This window comes from Macadamia integrifolia, chromosome 1, assembly GCF_013358625.1.
Source record: "Macadamia integrifolia cultivar HAES 741 chromosome 1, SCU_Mint_v3, whole genome shotgun sequence".
NCBI lineage: Eukaryota > Viridiplantae > Streptophyta > Magnoliopsida > Proteales > Proteaceae > Macadamia > Macadamia integrifolia.
In genome coordinates this window covers 24,228,599-24,250,918 of record NC_056557.1, presented here as the reverse complement: position 1 = coordinate 24,250,918, position 22,320 = coordinate 24,228,599, and the positions used below count along the sequence as shown (strand labels likewise).

General features: G+C 39.5%; 1 protein-coding gene across 1 annotated transcript; it reads right to left on the bottom strand.

The window, feature by feature from the left end:
- Window positions 1–1,270: 1,270 nt before the first annotated feature.
- On the bottom strand, window positions 1,271–12,472 carry LOC122093864 (caltractin-like). Its single transcript, XM_042664438.1, has 4 exons — window positions 12,284–12,472; window positions 4,073–4,193; window positions 3,941–3,977; window positions 1,271–3,859 (listed from the first exon to the last, which is right to left on the bottom strand). The coding sequence occupies exons 1-4, from the start codon at window positions 12,284–12,286 to the stop codon at window positions 3,793–3,795; spliced, it is 228 nt and encodes a 75-aa protein (XP_042520372.1). The 5' UTR covers window positions 12,287–12,472; the 3' UTR covers window positions 1,271–3,792.
- Between the last annotated feature and the right edge of the window lie 9,848 nt (window positions 12,473–22,320).

Here is a 22,320-nt window from a genome sequence, read left to right as displayed (position 1 = left end):
GGTGAGACTGAGGGATTTACACTTAGGGATAGGGGAGATGCGGTGGAGATCAGAGGCCAACATGATGGTAACAGTATTGAGTATAGAGGTAAGCAGAATAGTGAAAGAAAGAAGAATAAGGAATCAAGAAGAAGAATTGAGTGATGGGGAAAGAGATCAGCAGGGGGGAGTATTGACCAATTCCAAGAGCAGAACACCCAAGCAACTCACAACTTGAGAAAATTCTACATTTCATTTGATACTCAACCGTGTTCAATCTCCATCAGTTACATACATAGTTGTCATAGCGTCGCCTAGGCGGCGATTTGGTGTCCTAACGAAGTTCATGGCAGTGCTACAATTTACGTGACTCACAAATGGCGGTGGCCATTGGCTGATAGGCGTCGTCATGGCACCGCCATAGATGCCAGGTCATGCCTGATTCACTAGGCAGTCAATTTTTTGTAAAATGCAGGGTGATTTTGATAGGGCTGTTGATTTTTGATGATTTGATGTTGCTTAATGTTGATTTTATATGTTATAGGGTATATATTGTAGGCTTGTAACATGCTAAATAACTTTAGAGAATAGGAAAAATAAAAAAGTAGCATACTAAATAACTTTAGAAAATAGGAAAAATAAAAAATGACACATGGGCGATTCATCGCCAAATCGATTAGCCACCCCTCTATCGCCTTGGATCAATTTGATGCCGTGACAACTATGGTTATATATATAGGCTTTTAAAGACTGAAGTTGACTCAAAGAAGGAAACTGAAACAAACTCCCTTACAAACTCTCCTAAGTATCTAATGCCAATATAAATAGAAATAGCAAAATACAAATGACAAGAATAACACTACCAACCCCTAAGGCCCTATCTGGATCAAAAACCTGGCTTAGTTCTGGTTCCTCTCAGTTTGGGTTTCTAGTTTGAGTCATACGGGTCTAACCACGCACATGCAACTCTGTTACAATATATAGTGCTTGGTTAAGCACAAAAAAAAAAAAGGAAAGTCGAAGACTTAATCCCCAAGTAATTACATTGTCCAACTTGAAAACAAATTAAAAGGAAACAAAGACTTAAAAATAAATAAATAAAATTATAACTAACAACCAAACCTTACAGCACAACACTTGACTTAACTTGCCTCTTAAATTGCTGCCCAGGACTAACCAAAATAGAAACTTGTTGAAATTATGGACCCAAATCACTGTTCACGTGAACAGTGCCACAGCCACATGAACAGTAATTTTCCTAAATCCCTTTGTTTTTTTTTTTTGGGGGGGAGGGGGGGGGGTCCTTTTCATACTTCTATCTACATGGATTGTAGGTTGTGGAATAGAGCAAACTAGTCTAGGGTCTAAAGAGTCAGAGACTACTTACATAGGGTACAAAGTCAAAGTACCATTTTAGGCTAATGTTTTCATTGTGTTTAGAAGGCCTAAAAAAGGGTAAATACCAAGTTTCAAGGGCTATAAAGACCATATATCACCTAGACCAACCACCGAGTCGAATGGGGAAAAAATACATGATCTCAACATCTCGCCAAATCTCTCTTTTTTTTATCTACGAGATAAGGGGTGAGAGCGAGATCTTAAACCTTGCTCCAAACCTGGTCGAGTTCCAGCCTTGGTTGTCCCCAACAAACCCCTAAAAAGGCTTTGAAAAGTGGCTTCTAGGTTGAGAATTCTTGGGGAAGTCGATTAGGACCCAAAACCCTAATTCTGGCAGAGGTCCGTTGGCTGATTTGGGATGATCTGATCTCAGATAGTTGCTGGTCTTGAAGATGATCTTCAAACACTAATCTCACAACTCAGAATAAGATAAAATCAAATGGAGGGTTGGAAGGTGAAGAAGTGGTTGTGTTGGGTATCTCACCCTCTATTTTAGGCATCTCATTCTCTCAAATAACAGCTCTCTCAGTCAAGACTTAACACTCCTCAATTAACACTCAATTTTTCATCTATTCAACTTGTCTCAAAGTTATAGCAATACCCCTTTTATAGAGGTTTATGACTCCAACTTAAAATAGGAAACCTACTTAACATAGGACTTAAGCTACTAACTAATTAATGACTTTTTCCAACAAAAACAACTTAAAAACATAGTCCAACTCTAAATAAGACTTCCCAAAAATAAACCTAAAACTCCAACAAAGAATATGTAAAGCAGTTAAAACAAATCCTTGTCGGAGTAGGACCCATTAAAGCAATTAAAATAAATCCTACTCTACTAAGCCAATTCGATTGCTGCTGGACTCCTTTGATGCTTCTTTCTTCAACAATGAGGGACAGCTGGCTGCTTCTATAAGATCTTCACAAGACCAAATCTGCAGGGGTTACTGTTCATGTGAACAGTAACCCGTGAACAATATTTTCCCTGGTTTGGCTAGCTCGATGGGCCTAGGTGAGGGCTAGCTGGTCCAACATTGGACCTGGTTCAAAGGAACCAGCAGGCCTCTTCTCTAACAAGCTCGATCTACATCAGAATCAATTTCTGTTTTCTTATAGTAAGAAAATAGAAAGGTTAGAAAGGGACGGGTAAAAAAAATTAAAAAAGGAAAAAGGCTGTCCAGGGAAATTGTTTCTACAGCAGCAAACCAAGGCAGTATAATAGCATCTATTCATTGGGTTTATTGTTGTTGTAATGTTGTTGCTAACTTGCTTTAATGGGCTGTTAATTTATTCATGATGTAACATATAAACATAATTATATCATTGCCATAGTAGATATAATGGATACATACAAAAAATACTAGGGCACCTAGGCGGGTGCCTTGTTGCCTAAGCGCTCAAGCAGCCCTCCAACGCCTTTGGTCGCCTAGGCACCTTGACAACTATGTCCTATGTACAGTTTGCTTTCTCTATTTTCTTACCAATCTATATGGATACAAAATCTTCATTTTGGAAACCTAAACCAGATCTAATTAGTTTGTTTCACAATTATCATTAGTGATGGAAAAGGAAAAGCGGGGGGTGGGGAAGAAAATTAGAACTAATCCCGGCAAACCTTCTCCATCCCCCAGAGGAACCCACGATGCAGTTAGAGAATTGAATATACTATTACACTATTAGCTTCAGTGAAGATCTGAACTCAACTCAACCTTATCCCAGCTAAATGGGGTTGGCTGCATGGATCCTTTTTCGCCAATCATGTCTATTCAAATCCATACTTGTTACTAGTCCAAAGTTATGCATGTCTTTTCTCACCATTTCTCTTAATGTCATTTTAGGCCTGCCCCTGGCTCTTTTGGCCTCTCCAATCTGAATCATATCACTCCTCATCGGTGCATTTAGTGATCACATGTCCATGCCACCAAGCGACTTGCTCAAAACTTATTATGTATTGGAGCTACTCCTAAAATAGTTCTAAATTATTCATTCCTTCTTTTATCTTTTTTGGTTTTACCACTCATCCATCTCAACATCCTAATTTTAACTTTTCTAGCTTCAGCCAAGATGAGGATGCATAAACAGGTCAGAGACAATATTCCAAGAACTTCGGCTAGAGGTGAAAAAAGCGGAAGGAAAGCAAGTTAGTTACAGAGAAACATAATTAAGAACTGAAGATTCTTGAACTTTGTATGAAATTGTCTCTTTTTTCTTTCTATGAATTCAAAAAATTAAGAACTTTAGGATCTGAATAACAAAACTTGAAATAAAAATAAATCTGTTGCTATGAGGCCAACAAAACACCAATGTGTTCACAGAGGATGTCAATCAATTGGTAAATATCAATCAAGTCTGAAAAAAATAAAAAGACACTGCAACCTAAGGATCTGACACTTCAGTTGGGATCTGCACAATACTTTAGCGCACACACACAACTAACTGAGCTGAAAGTAATACCTCATCTGTCATCTCAAATCCCAAGGATCTGCACAGAAGTCATTTCAGTGTCAATTTTTGCATGACTGAAAATTATCAGTTTAGGCATGTTTGATGAAAGCATTACTACCTCATGGCAACATTCAATTCTTTGGCGTCAATGGTACCTAGCAGGTAAAAAACAATAAAATTAATTCAAACAAAGAAAAGAAAACATATACACATGCATGTGCACACTTATATGGTTATACAAGATGTTGACCTGAGCCATCAGTATCAAATAGCTCAAATGCTTCCTTTATCTCCTGCCTCTTCTGTTGAGTTAAACCATGATGGCGCCCTCTAGGTTTTTCCTTCCTAGATTGGCCCCTGTAAAGGCTTGCCTGACAAAGAAAATTGCAATAAATAATATGAGAAACTTCTATCAAAGAAATTGTCTCTCAAAGTTGACAATACTTCATCTTTATAGATATTTCAAAACAGTATTTGGTCAGAAAACTAGTAAGAGAAATTAATGATATACAAAAGAGAAATTTCAAAAACATAGTTGCTCATAGATCTAGCACAAGTTTCCCCCTTTTTGTAGTTTCCAAATTCATCCTTTTCCTTGTTAAGTTTCTTCTGCATACTGTTGTTCACATGATTGATAAGCTTTTCTCAATGTAAGTTGATGTTAATGATAAGACAACAAAACTTAAATGCTTGTGGTATTTGAAGCAAATCTATTAAACAAATCTTGGGCATGAACTGCCTTTTTAATTAATTAGCGTTAGAGAATTATGACAACCATTTACTCTTTTAGGTCCTCAATTTACATCCTTTCTTTCATTTGAGCAAATTTCTCTTTACTAAATGGAGAACTCATCTATGGTAGGTAAAATATGATCCTAGAGCAGGAGAACAAAAAAAATTCTTACTTACCCATGAAATACAACATCCAGCCAGTTGCAGGACCATTCAAAAAGTGCAATGCCAACGGGGAGGAATCAGATTATCGATACATTGTGAGTACCAATAAGGAATTTTATCTCCTCAACCTTTAAATAAACACGTTCGGCAGATAATATTAGAAGGCAAGGAACTTCATTTAAGTGTAAGTATGCTACATGCAGTCCCACCAACCTTTCTCCCCCTCCCTCCTGATGAGTAGACAGACTTGAAGCCAAGATGGTAATTGATGACAGAGCAGAGTTATATAGTCTGGAACCATAGGTTCCACACGAATGTTTGGCCATTCTGGGGAACTACTCCCAGTTGACCTTATTGAATAAGGGGAAATTACCTAGGTCTAAAGTTTATTTTACATTCATTGGTTTCAAGTTTAAAAATTTTTACTTAATCCCCAAAGTTAGTTATTGTTCATGGGGCCAAGAAAAAGTAAAAACAAACTCCCTAAAATAGCCCCAACCTTACTTAACGTGCATAACTGCTGAAGTGGAATCACATTAGTTGCATCTCGAAACCCAACATGATCACATAGAATCACATTGTTCCTTCTCATCCCTCTAGCGTCAGAGATAACCCACGACAGAACAAAGAACCAGAGACTCAGATCCCTCCAATGCCCGCTTGACAAAGATCCTCAAATGAAATCGAAGCGAAAAAACATAGTTGACTAAGCATTAAGCAGCGCTAACTGGGGAAAAAAACTCCAATGAACTCCCAAATTCTTCTCCGCGTAATCTGGAAATATTTCAATCCAAATCTGGAAATTATTCTGGAGAATATCTTCCTCAATTAGCTGATTGATGTGCCAGAATTGGCTGGCATAGGCTACTCGATATGGGTTTGAACGAACCAAAAGATTGGGGCAGATACAGCCCTGCCTTGGCCCAATCGAGAGTCCCTGCTGCATCATAAAGTTTTACTGGAACTTTCTATACCGGTAAGCTTTTGGACTGGGGATCTGCAGAGAGGGTCACCCAGGGGTAAGGATTTTTCTCCCAAAATATGAGAAGGAACGGAGAAGGTTTAAAGGAGCCACGTGAGTGGCTATCAATACCGTTAAATATGGAACATACAGGGAGTAACTGTACAAAGAAAGAAGATTAAAAGAAGGAAAAGAAAAATAGTAGACCAAACCTGGTAGGAAAGGTCTGAACTGAATCGATAGAGATGAGGAGAAGAAGCTCACAGCTAATGAGATGTCAAACATAATCCATGATGAAGAAGAAGAGGGGAAAACCCACGTCCAATCCTTGGCTCCAACATCAACTCGAATTATTTAATATTTAACCAAATTCTCAAACATTGGGGTTACATGATCACGTTGGTTTTCGAGATGCAACTAATGTGATTCCACCTCAGTAGTTATGTACGTTGAGTAAAGTTGGGGCTATTTTAGGAAGTTTGCTTTTATTTTTTCTTGGGCCCCATGAACAATAATTAACTTTGGGGATTAAGTAAATGTTTTTAAACTAGAAACTAAAGAATGTAAAATAAACTTTAGACCTTCTTATCTTGTAATAAATTAACTTATCTAGTGGATCTAGGTAATTTCCCCATTGAATAATCATATGACTTCAATTCATCACCTCCCTTACATATCCTCGTTTGGAGTAATCTCCCTGCTAAATCTGGACAAAAGATACTCTCTCTGTGATGCGCAACCCAAGTCACAATACCCTATTTGGGTTCTCTTATGGACCCACCTGGACACTAAATAGCTCCACAATTAAAGATAATGATAATTTCATAATAAACCAGAATATATAGGGGGCAACTTGATAGCCAAATAGAGTAATGGACAGACGAGGAATTAGATTCATTGAATGAGGGCAGATTTGGAAGCAAATATAAGGTATGGGATAAAACTGAATTAATGAAAGAGAGGGATAAATCTCGCAAAACAAAATTAAAAAAGTATTAAGGGACAATCGTGAAATCGTCTTCAACCTTGGAATGACCTGTAACTAACGGAAAGCCAAACTCGGTTTGGAAGAGAACTCCTTGGACTGGAACCCAACGACCTTGCAAGTTGCAACTCTGGGGAAAGTCACAATCCCGAGCCCTGCTGATTCAAAGATATAGCTAATAGAAACAACAACCCAGAAAGCACAGAAAGTTTCTGGTAAGAGAGTCAGGCGGTAGTTACTGTTCGTACCTTTATTCCAGATTTGTAGCTCTCGATGGGGAGCTGATTGAGGATAGGAGCCTGGAGTTCGAATCATACTAGGAAAGCAACCTAATCCCTAGAGTCCTGGCTGATTCAAAGATACAGCTAATAGAAACAACATCCCAGAAAGCACAGAAAGTTTCTGGAAAGAATGTGAGGCGGTAGTAAATGTTTGTACAATTGTACCTTTATTCCAGATTTGTAGCTCTCAATGGGGAGATGATTGAGGATAGGAATCTGGAGTTCGAATTGTACTAGGAAAGCAACCTAATCCCTAGAACATTCATCCTGGGCTGTAAAACTAGAGAACCAGCAACCGCGTTTCAGATCAGAGATACAGCCAGTACCCACAGGGTAGAAAAGGATAACAGTAGACAGAGAAGGTGAGGAAGAAGAGAAAGAGATCACAGGTAAAAAGAAGGGGGTAAGAAACTTGCACATGCACAGCCAGCAGGCTTCACAACTCACAACTTCTTTCTATTCAATCCATGGTTCGAAATCTCGCCGAGATGTCGGCGATATCTCGGAAATTTTGGCCCTTTTTTTTTTAGCGAGATGAAACAGCCTACGAAATGAAAAAAGTATATAATGTTTCGGTCGAAATTTCGGTATCTCGCCGAAATGCTACAACCCACATGCTTTTTTTTTATACTTCATTTTGTGAGGAAGAGTCGAAATTTCAACTCCAACTCGACTGTAACTTCACAAAATCAGTGCATTGCGAAGTTGTTTGCCACATCATTACATCTATTCCATTAGAGATCGCTCCAACTTGAATATCTACACATTTCCAAGCCTTGGAAAGGTACACTTTCCCCAAAACCTTTTTTTTTTTTTTTTTGAAATAGTAACATAAATACATGTTGTTTGGGACTTGGGATATTGCCATTTGGGACTTTGAGAATTCAGAGTAAAACAGGAGTGGAGGACTTTAGTTGGGACTTGGGAGTTAGGGAGTTGCATACTATATTACTCTAGTACTCTAAATATTAGTTAATTAATGTTCATGTACGTTTTGATCATGGCTTGGATGCATTATTTACTTGTTCTATTATCATATTATATCTTGCTCTAGCAATATTTTATAAAATCTCCATACAGTTTGACAGTTGCTACCAAACAAGGGTGCAACTCTAAAACACTGCCATGTTTTAATATTTTGCAAATTTAAGTTCTATGTTTATTAACCTTAAAACAAACTCCCCACCAAGTTTCAAGTCATAATATGGCCGTTCGACCACTGAAACAGGCAACCGAGTAAAAAAACATGTAACTCGCTGATATCTCAGTATTTCAGTGGTTTGGAAACCACCGAAATGCCAAAACGAAACGAGATTTTTAACCTTGATTCAATCTACTCCCAACATAGGCGATTACACCATATATAAAGAGAAACAAAATACTCCTAACAATAACGACTACTCTCCAACTAGAATAACATGCTTATCCCAATTAAATAATTAAATATTCTAAGTTGATTCAAAAGACCCAAATTGGACCCGGTTCATCTCCATCAAGATTCCCAAATGGGTTCAGGCCAATCAACGAAAGCGCTCATCACTCTGTCCCACAGACTGTCTTGATGGGGGGATAAAAAACCACAGTTCAAGGAGATGGTTGTTGATGCATTAACCACCCACTAATTTCAAACCTTGCTTTCAAGATTACCCCTATCAGTTTGGCCTATGTGACAGAGGGAAACAATTATAACAGGTGCAAAAAATAAATGCGTGAATGAAAAAATAGGGGTTATGAGAAATCCAACAGAACTTCATATGTTGGTTTCATAGGACAGTGCAAAACCTCAAACAGGACTAACTTTGTGGGACAAAGGGTGTAATAGTGGATTATCATGTTCAATTCTCATTCTATCTAATAGAAATATTTCAAAGAGACCATTAGGCAATTCTTCAAAGTCTCAACTACAGGATACAGACATCATCTATTGTTCTGAAATAGGATCCGCGTAGCCAACCCACTTGGTTCAGAGAGGCTTAGTTGAGTTGAGTGGGTTCAGACATCATCAATTGTTCTTGGGAAAACAAAATAGTTCACAAGTCAGAATACCTAATATATTTCCTATGTACAATTTTAATCCCTTTTTCTCTCCATTTGCTTTCCTTCCTAAATTCTATCAACAATATTAATGAGATGCTTATCACCTCCAACACAAGAATATCAAAAGAGATATACATAAAAAGGAAAACGAAAAAAAAGAGATGTTGGCCACTTAGTAAATAGGAGTTTAGACAATTCTGTAAAGGAAATAACAAATAAAGGTGGTCTAATCTCACAGTTCTATAAAGGAAATAAGAGTTTGAGATGAGGGATAAATTAGCGTTAAGAGGGCTAAAAATAAAGCTATAAATGGCCAAGGACTCAGGGTTGTTGGGTGAAGCGACAAGCCGACAATGGAAAATGTTGACAAATAAACATAAAGATGGCTGGAGATTTTATAGGTTACAGGAACCTCAGGTCCACAGGTGGACTTGGGATGGAGTTTATGCTAGAGAAATGGAGGATTAGTAAGTTCCAAAGGACTAATTAGATGGTGAAAGATTAGGTTTCTTGAATTTAAGAATACAGCTATGGTTAGATGGGTGAATATATGGAAACGAATAAAAGATATGAAAGGATTAAGACCATAACAGAAATAATGTAGTTAAAAAGAAAAGTACAAAGAGCATGGTTTTAAGTATCTCCGATACCGATACGATATCCTCCGATACGTATCTTAAATTTAGTCGGCCGATACGATACATTGAATTTTTTAAATCATTTTGTATCGATATATATCCTACAATACATACCGATATGCATCAATACACCACTAATACACATCGATACGATACGACATGCCTCGATACGACTCTATGAAAAATATAAAATTGAGGTAAAATGTACATTTCGGTATGTATTGGTACGTATCGGTGAGTATTGATATGTATCGATCGGTACGTATCGGTATATATCAGCACGTATCGGTGAGTATCGATAAATATATCGGTACATATCGGTGAGTATCGACACGTATCGGTGCTATGGTCATATAATGGCCAATATGGGTAATTTTTAAAAAAAAAACGATTTTTTGAAGGGTTTTTGTTCCAAAGTTGTTGTCAGCCATATTTTTCCCTAACTAAAGTGGAAATCAAGGTTGGGAACAAGGATTTTACATTTATGGGACAACTACAGACCTTGAATTCTTAGTATGATACCCTCAATTTAGTGTTTATGCATAATACATGTTATCAATAGCTTTTTTTAACAAATTCTTTATGCAAAAGTGTTTAAAAAAATATTTTCTATTCATTTATGTGTGTATCTTTAGCGTATCTTAGTGTATCTCCGATACGATACGATACCCTCCGATACGTATCTTAATTTTGGCCGACCGACACGACGACCGATACCGATACTTTAATCCTTGACAAAGAGAGAAGATGATTTTTAATTGATTACCCAGATAGAGAGGAACAAGGAACAGAACCTCATTACAATTCCGAACACAAAAAATTTGAACTCTTAATAAACATCTATAAAATTGAGACTTGCATAAGATATTGATAGACTAATCACCAAGGGAAGGAAGCTTGCCTCCAAAATTTCAATGTCTACAAACTAAGGACACTCAAGTGCTCCTATTCCCATTAACCATTTTACTTCTAGATAAATTAAAGCATCTTACATAATGAGAGTCTCAGAGAGCTTTGAAACCTAAAATTTAAACAGGCTTAAGGAATACAATTCTAATCTGTACAACCAAGGGACACCATTATATACCATATGCGCCATGAAAGAAAGTAACCAATGAGCTACATAGTACAATACTAAGGTACTAACAAGCAAGCTAAAAGCTACAGCTGGACATCAACAGCTGATTCACTATATGAAATCTTTCTCATGTGAAACAACTTGACCATTTGTCACTTTGATTCCATATGTACTATTATTTATTTATTTATTTATTTATTTTTAATCAGAGGTGTCCCTGAACTCTGTTTTTCATTCTTGTAAAATCAGAGAGTGTCCCTTGAATCTCCACAGTGTTGAATGGAGCCTTCCACTGATATATCACCACAATTATTTCCTTCATAGCCCTTTTATTACAAACTTTTTTCTTCATCTTCTACCAACCTGAACTTAAAAAATAAATAAATAAATAAATAAAATCCTTGAGCCAGTTAAAAATTACACAATCAATGTCAAAGCATCATGACCCATCATTCACGATGTAATCACAGCAATCTCAAAAGAATGTGCAGCTAACAAAGAAATTTGAACCAACTCCCACATTGCACCCATAATAACAATAAACAGATGCCCACTGGGTCACAATGAATAAGGAATTACGTATCTGCAAAGTCATCACCCATACAGGGGGTTGCAAATGCAAATCAATCAAGGGTGGTATTTCCACTAAAGCATTAGTCATAACCAAATTTCATAGAAGTGTGGGAAAGAATTGACCAAATCTTGTGCTGATTAAAGAGTTTCTCCAGTACAAACATCATTACTCTATAAAGCATATTTTGCTTCCAGCAGTGTTGTTTCCAAAGCAATATGACAAAACTCAAGAGCAAAGAAACATTATAGCTTGATAAGACGAATCCAAGCTGCAAATATTGCCAAAGTTATGTCTAACTCACATAGATTGAAACCTTGATAGCTAAGGCGGGAAAATGAAAATCAGATGAATGAAGGGGTTGGCAATTCCAACTCTGCAGAAATATTTCAAAAGCTTGCTCCAATTTTCCTCTTTTATTATTTCATTTATTAAATGAACTCCAATCCATAATTTTTCCATTCCTACAGATAAGAGATCATCCTCTCGTCACCCAACACCCCCCCCACACACACACACAAAAAAAAAAAAACCAACCCAAAGGCCCCTCGATTTCTATCATAAGTTGAAAACTTGAAATAGTCCATCCTGCTTTCTTGTACCTTACAAATGTCTAAAGATTTAATTCTTATTAGGTTTATTCGATACTAAGGTACCAACTTGAAACTCAATAACAACCGAGCACCCCCAACGGGAGATCACAAAGAAGACTTCATTTTATCTCTCTAGCAAATTCCCATTTCACGAAAGAGAAACATAGTACATTCTAAATTTACGCCTTAAAATAGATCAACACAGATTACAAAATTTAACAGATTCGTAACCTAACCGGATGATCGAGAGAGAGAGAGAGAGAGAGAGAGAACGGGTTCAAAATCAATTCAGATCAAGAAAACTAAAATGAAGCATAATAAGGGAGAGAGCAGGTTCAAAATCAACTCAGTTCAAGAAAATTAGAATGAAAAGCAAAAACAAGAGATTAATAAAGGGAAAGTTGAATATGTTAGTCGCACCATTTTTTCTTTCCCCGGTGGAGGTGTCGCCGGACAGGAAATTGTTCGTAGAACTGCGTTTTTTTGCGCCCAGGCTACAGAAGCTTCAATCTTTTGAACGGAGTCAACGAACCCCGAAACGACAGCCTTCGAACGGGAAGTATTGGTATAGGGACGCGGGACACCGGAAGCGGTATACAAAATATAAATTACGCTCTTTATACTTTTTTTTTTTTTGCTAAAAAACAAATACGCTTATGCTTTTCTCTACCTAAAAAACAAATACGCCTATGCTTTCAATCGGTTAAATCATCAAAGACTTATCTACAGCACGAGTCGATCTTTCCGTGTGCTGGTTGGGTCGGATTAGTTGCTCATATACCAGAGATACGGCTTTGAAAGACCTCAACCTCATGATTCAATTTATAAAATAAGAGGATACAACACCATATCAAACAATATTAATTCCCATTAAAATCCATGTGAAATCAACATATGGGATGTAATAGAGGCCCTATGAGTAACCACCTTAACCTATGTCACATCATCTATGATAATAGGCCCACTGTCAAGATTAAAAATGTAACCGCAAGCGTACAGATCAATGTAGCTATAGGTCGAACACAGGGAGAATAGTCACTTTTATTTTTTTGCTTCTTTTAATAATGTAAAAGTGAACCGATTAATGATTTTGATCTAATTCTAATTACCGTCCTAAACATATGTATCTAAAATAACATCCTAACCATTCGTCATCTAAGAATTTAAAGACGCAAGCCACGCAATTGAAATTAAATAAATAAATAGCTGAAAATAAACACCCCACGCAATTAACAAGCAGTGAAGGAAAAAAATACTAAAATAAAAATAAAGTAAAAGAAATGGGATAAAGCTAGAGAAAAACTCACAATTAGGTTTTTTTACTCAGCCCGAGCTATGCATCATAATATGAGCTTCCCTACTTGATCAGAGAGTCACTCTTACAAAGGTTACTCTACTTGGCTTTAGGGAAAGGGAGACAATTAAAATAAAAACAATAAATTGATGGTTCTATGGCTAGGAGGAGCAAAGCCAACACATACACTAGCCATGAACTTTGGGGGAAAGGGATAGCAATAATGTAACGACTGAAATTAGAATCCTAAATTAAGAAAGAAATGGTAGTCAGAAGAGGGAATGAGAGGGAGGAGAGAAGACTACTGAGGGAGCCTACTTACTTGAACTTCAACCCTTAAACTGAAAACTTGATTGATTTGAGATATTATCAGTACTAAAAACCAGATCTAGAATAAACCAAATCTGAAATTTCTAGTACTAGAGAAAGCAAACTTGAATAAAAAAATTGAACTTGAAAGACATGCTTCATAGCTTATTCTTGCCACCTAGAACTAAGCCTAGAACTAGAACTTGAAAATTACAACTTCAATTGCCTTAAACAATAAAAATAAAGACTGAATAAAAAACAAAAGTGTTTGCATTAATTGAATAAAAATAACTTACAAAAGTGTTTAAAGCATAAACCTAGAATTAGAGCTAGAGAAAAAGATAGAACAACTAAATAAAAACCCTAGAAGAAGAATGAAGTGCCTCATCTCCTTATGTTAATTCTATTATATAGAGAATAGGGGAGGGAAGCTAAAGATTTTAGTTTCTAGAAAAAAAAAGATTTTTTTTATCTTGTTAATAAAGTGGAGGAGAGAGGAGAGAAAACGTGTGGAGAGAAATCTCCTACTTTTTTCTCCCTTTTTCTATTTTTCTCTCTCTTCTGGCACAAGAAACCCCATTTGGCCGATTTTTCTTGCTTGGATTTGGATAATATTATATTTTAATAGAAAATTTCATCCATACCCTTGTCTTTTTTATTTTTTTTCTTCTTCTTTCCTATTTTTTCTCTTTATTTTCTCTGTTCGAACTTGAGACCTCCTGATAAGGAAGGTATTTTTGCACACCACAACTCACCAACTACGTTTGATAGTTATTATTACCAAAAATGAATCTTCAATCATTTAAGGATGTGGAGAAAGGGATTTTTGCACATCACAATTCACCAACTACGCTAGACAGTTGTTGTTACCAAAAATGAATCTTCAATCACTTAAGTATGTGGTCCATTGATCCTTGTTGGCATTTGAAATATTCCTTATACCCTTGGGACAACTGCAGATGGGCTGATTCTGCATCTCAGTTCAGTTATGATCCATTATTCTTTTTCTGATCGGAAAAGAATAATCACTTGTACGGTTGATCAAACGAATGTGTACTTGCAATTGAGCACTTCCATCTTGCTCAGAATTTCGTCCTCTTCGCAATCATGAAAAGAAACATGACATCTTTACGTGTAAAATTGGAGATATAGCGCCCGATAGTCTTTAAGACCTTGAAAATATAAAACCTATAAAAAAAGAATAAAATCCAAGGTTGCTCCATTCTAAATATGTAAAATGCATGTTTTACTACACTAGATTTCACACATAAATGTGCTCATCAACCACCCTTTGGCATGGATGGTGTCTAATAAGGTGGGTCAAAGGTGGTTCCCTACACAGATTATTCCTTCCCCTTCAAACGATGGGGATTCCAAGTCCATTAATATATTTTATTGAAGGGGTGGAAGAGCTAATCAATCTCAATGCATTAATCATACCATTAGAGAATCGTCTTTTTCTGACCTCCCTAAGTCCCATTGTGGCTTTCCCTCAATTATTTTATTTCTTCATCATTTCCTTTTCTTGGTTTTTCTCCATCATATTTTTTTATTCTTTTTTATTACTTTAAGAGGAAGGAATCTGCATTCACGTGTATGCAAAGAAATTTTTTTTAGTCAAAGAAAAGGTAAAAAAGGGTCAAGAGGAAAGAAGGTGGTTGTTCCTCCCCAGTTAGAACAAGGGATTAAACAATATTGTGATTGAAAGTGACAACTTAATTGTCACACACTGTTCACACCAAACCAGGCCAGTGACCGAGTTAACACCGGTTAATCCAAAACTGCCAGGATCATCTGATATTGTATTCCACCACAACATACACACAACTAATAAAAGATTATCAGATCAGCAGGAAGACTTGGTTTACCTGTGAATATTCCCATAATACTTGATACCCGAATTGTGATACAATAGTTATATACATATGGGCCCGAAGGCATGATATTTACACAATAAAAGTATAATTTACATATCAAGTACATAAAGGAAACCATCAAAAATCAGAGTATACAGCTCAGCTCGGTATCAAAGGCTAGAGCTCAGCTCGGCATCAAGGTTTGAGCCCAGCTCAGCATCACATGGTAGAGCTCAGCTCGGCCTCAAAAGTGGAGTTCAGCTCAGCATCAGAACTGCGGTCCCGCAGCATAACTCTCGCACGGGCAATCAGTGCCGTGCTCTAACTCCTCAGGGGCCCACCAGTCCTCATCAGGGAACTCAACCGTGGGACCCGACCTGTGCTCTTCAGATGGATGACCTACAAAATCATCTAAAAAGGGGTGCACACGTGGGATGAGTTCACTAGCTCAGTAAGTGGAAAGATGGACCACACCGCAGTCCACACCACAAAACACAATCATATGCACTACATGCTATGCAATACATTTTAAATCACATCCACCTAAGCAACATTACTAAGTCTTTGGTTTAGTGCTACTACAGCCACAGTGCGTGTATACTCCGGGTACGAGCCACAAACTCCATCCCGCGATACGCCCATAGGGCTGTCGGAGAAGGCCCACTGTGAGTACTCAGAAAAATAAAAACATGCCGACCACTGGCTCTCAACAAAAAAGTAAATGACTGAAATTAAAGGTGCTGACTCCAGCAATTTAAAAGCAGTACGATTGGCCCTCTTGAATATACCACCAGGGTTGCCGACTGTCCTAATGACCAACCGGGCGTAATGTTTAACCGCCACAGTGACCCGACAACCGCGACCACTACTTCCCCCCAAATGGTAACCCAACACCTTAACCCCTGTTGGGAAGGGTTGTAGCACGGGATGGTGAAAATCCTAAACCGCATGCTCCTATATGACAATAGTACGATTGTATAGTGCCACTGCGTCCCATACCATGGGCCACCAATGCACTCGTTTCCAAGCCGACTACGGCATCTAGTCTATTAATGCATCATGCACAATGATGTCAACATTCAATCACATAAGCATCTCATCACTTGGCATTTAGAAAGTAAACATAACACACATGCATAACAATGTGAGGATGACTAATTTACATAGTATTTTCATGATGGCATGACTATACTAGATACAATTAAATGAATACCAAACAATGCCTTGAAACAAGGCCAAACATCCTCTCCTCACTTACCTGTAGTGTACAAGGATTCCAGCTTGGTACGGGTGAGATCTGGTGCGAGAAGCGTAGGATTTGGTGAACCTAACATGAGTGAGCGAGGTTAGTACTTCACCATTTTGAAATCAAAATTTACACGATCCAATGACACGGTCATGTTTAGAATCCTAAAAGAAGGTCACACATCCTATTCGGGCCCAATCGGATGGAAAAATCACATTCAAAGCCTCTCAGGTGGGTCAGACAGCCCACCTGTTTGACCCACCGGTCTGGCCCACCGGTCTGGACCGACGGGCAGGTTGGCCCACCGGTCTGGCCCGTCGGTTGGGCCAGGGAGCCTACTAAGACTGGCGGGCAGGGTGGCCTACCGGTTGTGCCCGAAGGCCCTGCCCTCTCAGGCGGGTGCCCACAGGCGGGCCAGATGGCCCACCGGTCTTGGCGGGAAAACTGCTGTTTCTTCCCAACTTTCTTCATTCTTTGGGGATTCAAATGGGGCTTTTCCAAACCCATTCTTCACACTTTCAATGTCTTATAGGATGGTTCTAACCTAGATCTAGGTTAGATTCAAGTGATGGGAAGCCATCTTACCTTCTTTGCTCAAGAACACCTTCAAACCCCCAAAATCACTTCAAATCCACAATGCTTCTCCAACCTTGTCAATACCTCTTCAAATCCTTCAAGATCAACACATAAATCATCTATTAAACCTTAGATTCATCATTTCAAAGGGGATTTACAAGATCTCAAGAAACCCTACTCGAATCAAGGGTTTTACTTGGGTATGGTGAATGTTTAAGGAACCCAACTTTGCTTACCTCTAAATGTAGATCTAGTGTTGAAGATCACTCTTCCGACGCCGGAATGGGGAGATCAAGCCTCGGCACCGATGACATCCATCTCTTCTTCCTCTTTCTTCTCTTCCCTTCTTCTTCCCTTTCTTTTCTCTCTCCTCTTTACTCCTCTCACCAACGTACGAGTGTTATAAATGAGAAAAGAAAAGAAAGTATAAATGCTATATATACTTCTTTAAAACACTAAGCAATTCACATGGGTGGGTCACTCAGGTGGGTGGATGCGCCCACCTGTCTGCCCACCTGAGGGTAAAAACTTGGGATTTTGACAGAGTTCGGGCCTCGGCGCGAACCCCACCCTTAGCATACGATGTAATATACGTATGTATCTTAATATACGGCTACATACCTGCTTTATCCATACATGGCCTTATGATAGGTGCATGTACACGGCTTGGGTATTCCCGTCTCTTCTGGCACTGGCTCGGACTTGTCGGGCCAGCCGGTGTTTAAGGTCACCCTTGCCATCATAGTCCAAAAGGAGCTCGCTATGATTCTCTCCGGTTCGGGTCCTGCATAGTTAAACCGGGTCAACCGTGTAATCAGACCGGGTTTCAGAAGTAGGGTATTACATTTACCCCCCCCTTCTGAAAAATTTCATCCTCGAAATTGCGTACCTGGTTGATTAAAAAGAGAAGGGTACTTAGCTTGCATTTCATCCTCTTTCTCCCAAGACGCTTCTTCAAGTGAATGATTAGCCCATCGCATCTTTACATAGGAAATGGAGCTGTTGCGAAGGGTTTTCACCTTTCGGTCCAAAATTTCAGATGGCTGTTCTGTATAGGTCATGTCAGCTTCAAGGTATTCTGGCTCCACAGGTAATACATGAGAGGGATCATGAACGTATCACTTCAGCATGGATACATGGAATGCATTATGAACATCCCCAAGTGAAGGTGGCAGAGCAAGCATGTAGGCTACTGAGCCAACCCGGGCTAAGATCTCAAATGGTCCAATGTACCTTGGGCTCAACTTCCCCTTTCGGTGAAACCTTTGCAACCTTTTAGTAGGAGAGATCTTGAGAAATACCTTTTCTCCTGGCTGAAATTCAATGCCTTTTCTGCGATTGTCCGCATAGCTCTTTTAACGGGCTGAGATGCTTTAATCCGTTCCCGAATAACGTCGACTTTGTCACAAGTCATTTGTATCATCTCAGGTCCTAACATTCGACGTTTGCCTACCTCATCCCAATACAAAGGAGTTCTGCACTTCCTGCCATATAATGCCTCATACGGAGCCATCCCAATTGTAGCTTGGTAACTATTGTTATAGGCAAACTCCATAAGAGGTATATATTCTTTCCAACTGCCACTCATCTCCATTGTACATGCCCTGAGCATGTCCTCTAATATCTGTATGGTTCGCTCCGACTGACCATCCTTCTATGGGTGGAAGGCCGTATTCAAATTCAACTGTGATCCCAAGGCACGCTGTAAGCTTTTCCAAAATTTGGAAGTGAACCTTGGGTCCCTATCTGATACAATGCTCACTGGCACTCCATGTAAGCGCACTATGTTGTCCATGTAAAGTTGTGCTAGTTTGGCCATAGAGAACTTGGTCTTGATGGGAATGAAATGAGTAGTCTTGGTAAGCCGATCAACGATCACCCATATCGTGTCCATTCCCTTAGGTGTACATGGTAGTCCGGTGACGAAGTCCATTGTAATCCTCTCCCACTTCCATTCTGGTACTGGGAGTGGCTTAAGAGTACCATAAGGTCGATGCCTTGCAGCTTTTACTTTTTGGCATGTGAGACAAGTCGCCACATACAGAGCTATTGTGACTTTCATGCTGGGCCACTAGTAATTTTGTTTGAGGTCTTTGTACATCTTTGTACTTCCTGGGTGGAGTGAGTACTCGGAACTATGTGCCTCTCGCACTATCTTGTCTTGTATATCCAAATCATCGGGTACACACAATCTACCTCGAAACATCAATGCCCCATCACTGGCTAAAACAAAATCTGGATCGTTCATTGTTTGATCTTGAACCTTAACTCTGATCCGCTGCAATTCAGGATCCAAAGGTTGTTTCATTATTACCTCTTGCCTAATAGCCGGATGCACCTGTAGAGCCGTCAAGGATACATTCAACCATTTAAGGTTTTCTGGTTGACGTTCCAATTCTAAGGTTGCTCCTTCATATAAGAGAGCTTCATCCACTATCATCACCTCTTGCACGAGTGGTGGGCTGACTGCTAAGCATGAGAGTGACACAGTCTATGTCTTTCGGCTCAATGCATCTGCCATTACATTTACCTTGCCGGGATGATACTGAATGTCACAGTCATAATCCTTCATGAGCTCAACCCATCTCCTCTGTCTCATATTCAAATCCTTCTGGGTGAAGAAGTACTTCAGGCTTTTGTGATCACTGTATATCTCACACTTCTCCCCATACAAATAATGTCGCCAAATCTTAAGGGCAAAAATGACTGCAGCTAGTTCTAAGTCATGAGTGGGGTAGTTCTTCTCATACTCCTTTAGTTGTCGGGATGCATACGCTATTACTTTACCGCGTTGCATGAGAACGCAACCCAAACCAACTTTGGAAGCATCAGTGTAAACTGTCATTCCACCTGTGCCTTCAGGGATGGTCAACACAGGGGCCAACACCAACCTCTTCTTCAATTCCTGGAAACTCTTCTCACATTCCTCTGCCCAGTTGAATTTCACACCCTTTTTGGTTAATCTAGTCATTGGTGCAAAGATTCGGGCGAAATTCTCAATGAAGCGCCGGTAATATCCAACCAAACCCAAGAAGCTTCTAATTTCAGTGACATTCTTGGGGCTTTCCCATTCTACTACTGCTTTCACCTTATCGGGATCTACTTCGATTCCGGCCTTAGACACTACGTGCCCCAGGAATCCAACTTGTTCAAGCCAGAATTCACACTTGCTGTACTTGGCAAACAACTATTGTTCTCTCAACCTCTGTAACACCATTCTCAAGTGTTGACTGCTCCTCTTCTGTCTTGGAGTAGATCAAGATGTCGTCAATAAAAATAATTACCCACTTATCGAGTACGTCATGAAATACTCGATTCATTAAATCCATGAACGCTGCCAGTGCATTGGTTAACCCGAAAGATAACACTAGGAACTCATAGTGACCATACCGAGTCCTAAATGCTGTCTTGGGTATATCGCTGCTCTTTATCTTGAGCTGATAATAGCCTGATCGAAGGTCTATCTTTGAAAATACCCTGGCACCCTGCAGTTGGTCAAATAAATCATCAATGCGTGGCAATAGATACCGGTTCTTAATGGTTAGTTTATTCAACTCCCGGTAATCTATGCACATACGCAAGCTGCCATCTTTCTTCTTGACAAACAACACTGGGGCACCCCAAGGTGAAACACTTGGGCGAATAAACCCCTTTTCCAATAGTTCCTGCAACTACATCTGCAACTCCTTCAATTCAGCTGGTGCCATCATGTATGCAGCCTTAGATACTGGAGCTGCTCCCGGAGTCAAATCTATGGCAAACTCTAACTCTCTATCAGGTGGTAAATACATCAGATCATCTGGAAAGACGTCAGGAAACTCTTTAACCACCTTTACTTCTTCTAGAGGTGTAATCCTTGCATCAACATCAAGTACCGATGCTAAGTAGCCCTGACATCCACTTTCCAACAATTTTACCGCTTGAAGAGCGGAGACAAGGACCTTCCTCACCCGTTTCATTTTATCTGCCCGGTACACTAATTCTTTCCCTTCGTTATCTGACACCCTAATCAGCTTTTCAGCACACATCACATTAGCTCGATGAGCCGACAACCAATCCATGCCCAATATAGCATATTGAACTTAATGAGTTGTGCATCAAATTTCTCTCCACTAATTTCCACTGGGCATGGCCCATACACCTCCTTTAACTGAATAACTTTACCAGTAGGCATACTAACAATCGTTCCGTGATCTAGGATCCTGGGTGGCATCCCAAGTTTCTCTGCAAATCTCTTAGATGCAAATGAATGAGTAGGTCTTGAATCGAATAAAACGTAGGCTGGTATGCCTAATATGGGTAGGACACCTAGTGTAACAATGCATATAATTTCAGCAGGTCATCACTATTTAACATAAGGAAATTCTCAATTTAAAATGTACCTGCTACTACTTCTGTACTGGCCTCAGCTTCCTCAGCTGATAGAGCATACATCCTTCCCTGTGGTTGACTTCCCCGAGTTAAGGGAGGTCGGTACGTCGAGGGCTGACTGGAGGGCAAGGCTGGTCTGACCCGACAGTCTTTTACATAGTGCCCATATGAATGGCAGTTAAAGTAACGAATCTGAGATGTCAGGACTGGGGCGGGGCCCCTCTGCACTTGACCCGTAGCGGATGGAGGTCGGGGTGGCCTTGGAACTGTAGGTGCCACATTAGTGTTCAGGCGAAAAGATGTGGAGCCCGAACCACCAGCTAGTCTAAGAGGGTAGCCAGATGGCCTATAGGGCTGCCTATACATAGGCCCAGAACTGTACGATCCATGGTATGCCTTGGAGGAGTTCCCCATATCCGGAACTGGGTTCGTTCTCTTCCACAGTCCAGGGGTGAGGGATTGTTCTCCCTTTTGCTTATCCTCTATGGTCTTGGCCTTCTGCACAATCTGGCCATAGTCAGTCAAATCCAAGACCTCAAGTACAGACCCAATGGATGCTTTTAGGCCTTTTAGGAATCTCGCAGCCTTCTCTTCAGCTGTCCTCATATGCCTTGGGGCAAAATGGAACAAACTCTCGAATTGTTGTTGGTACTCAAGGACAGTCTTACCTCCTTGAGTTAAGGCCATGAACTCCGTCTCCTTGCGGTCTCTGAAGCTGCGCGGATAATGGTTGTCAAAGAACAACTCCTTGAACTGCTCCCAAGTGGGTTCTGGATGGGCAGCCAACAATATGGGCTTGGAGGCT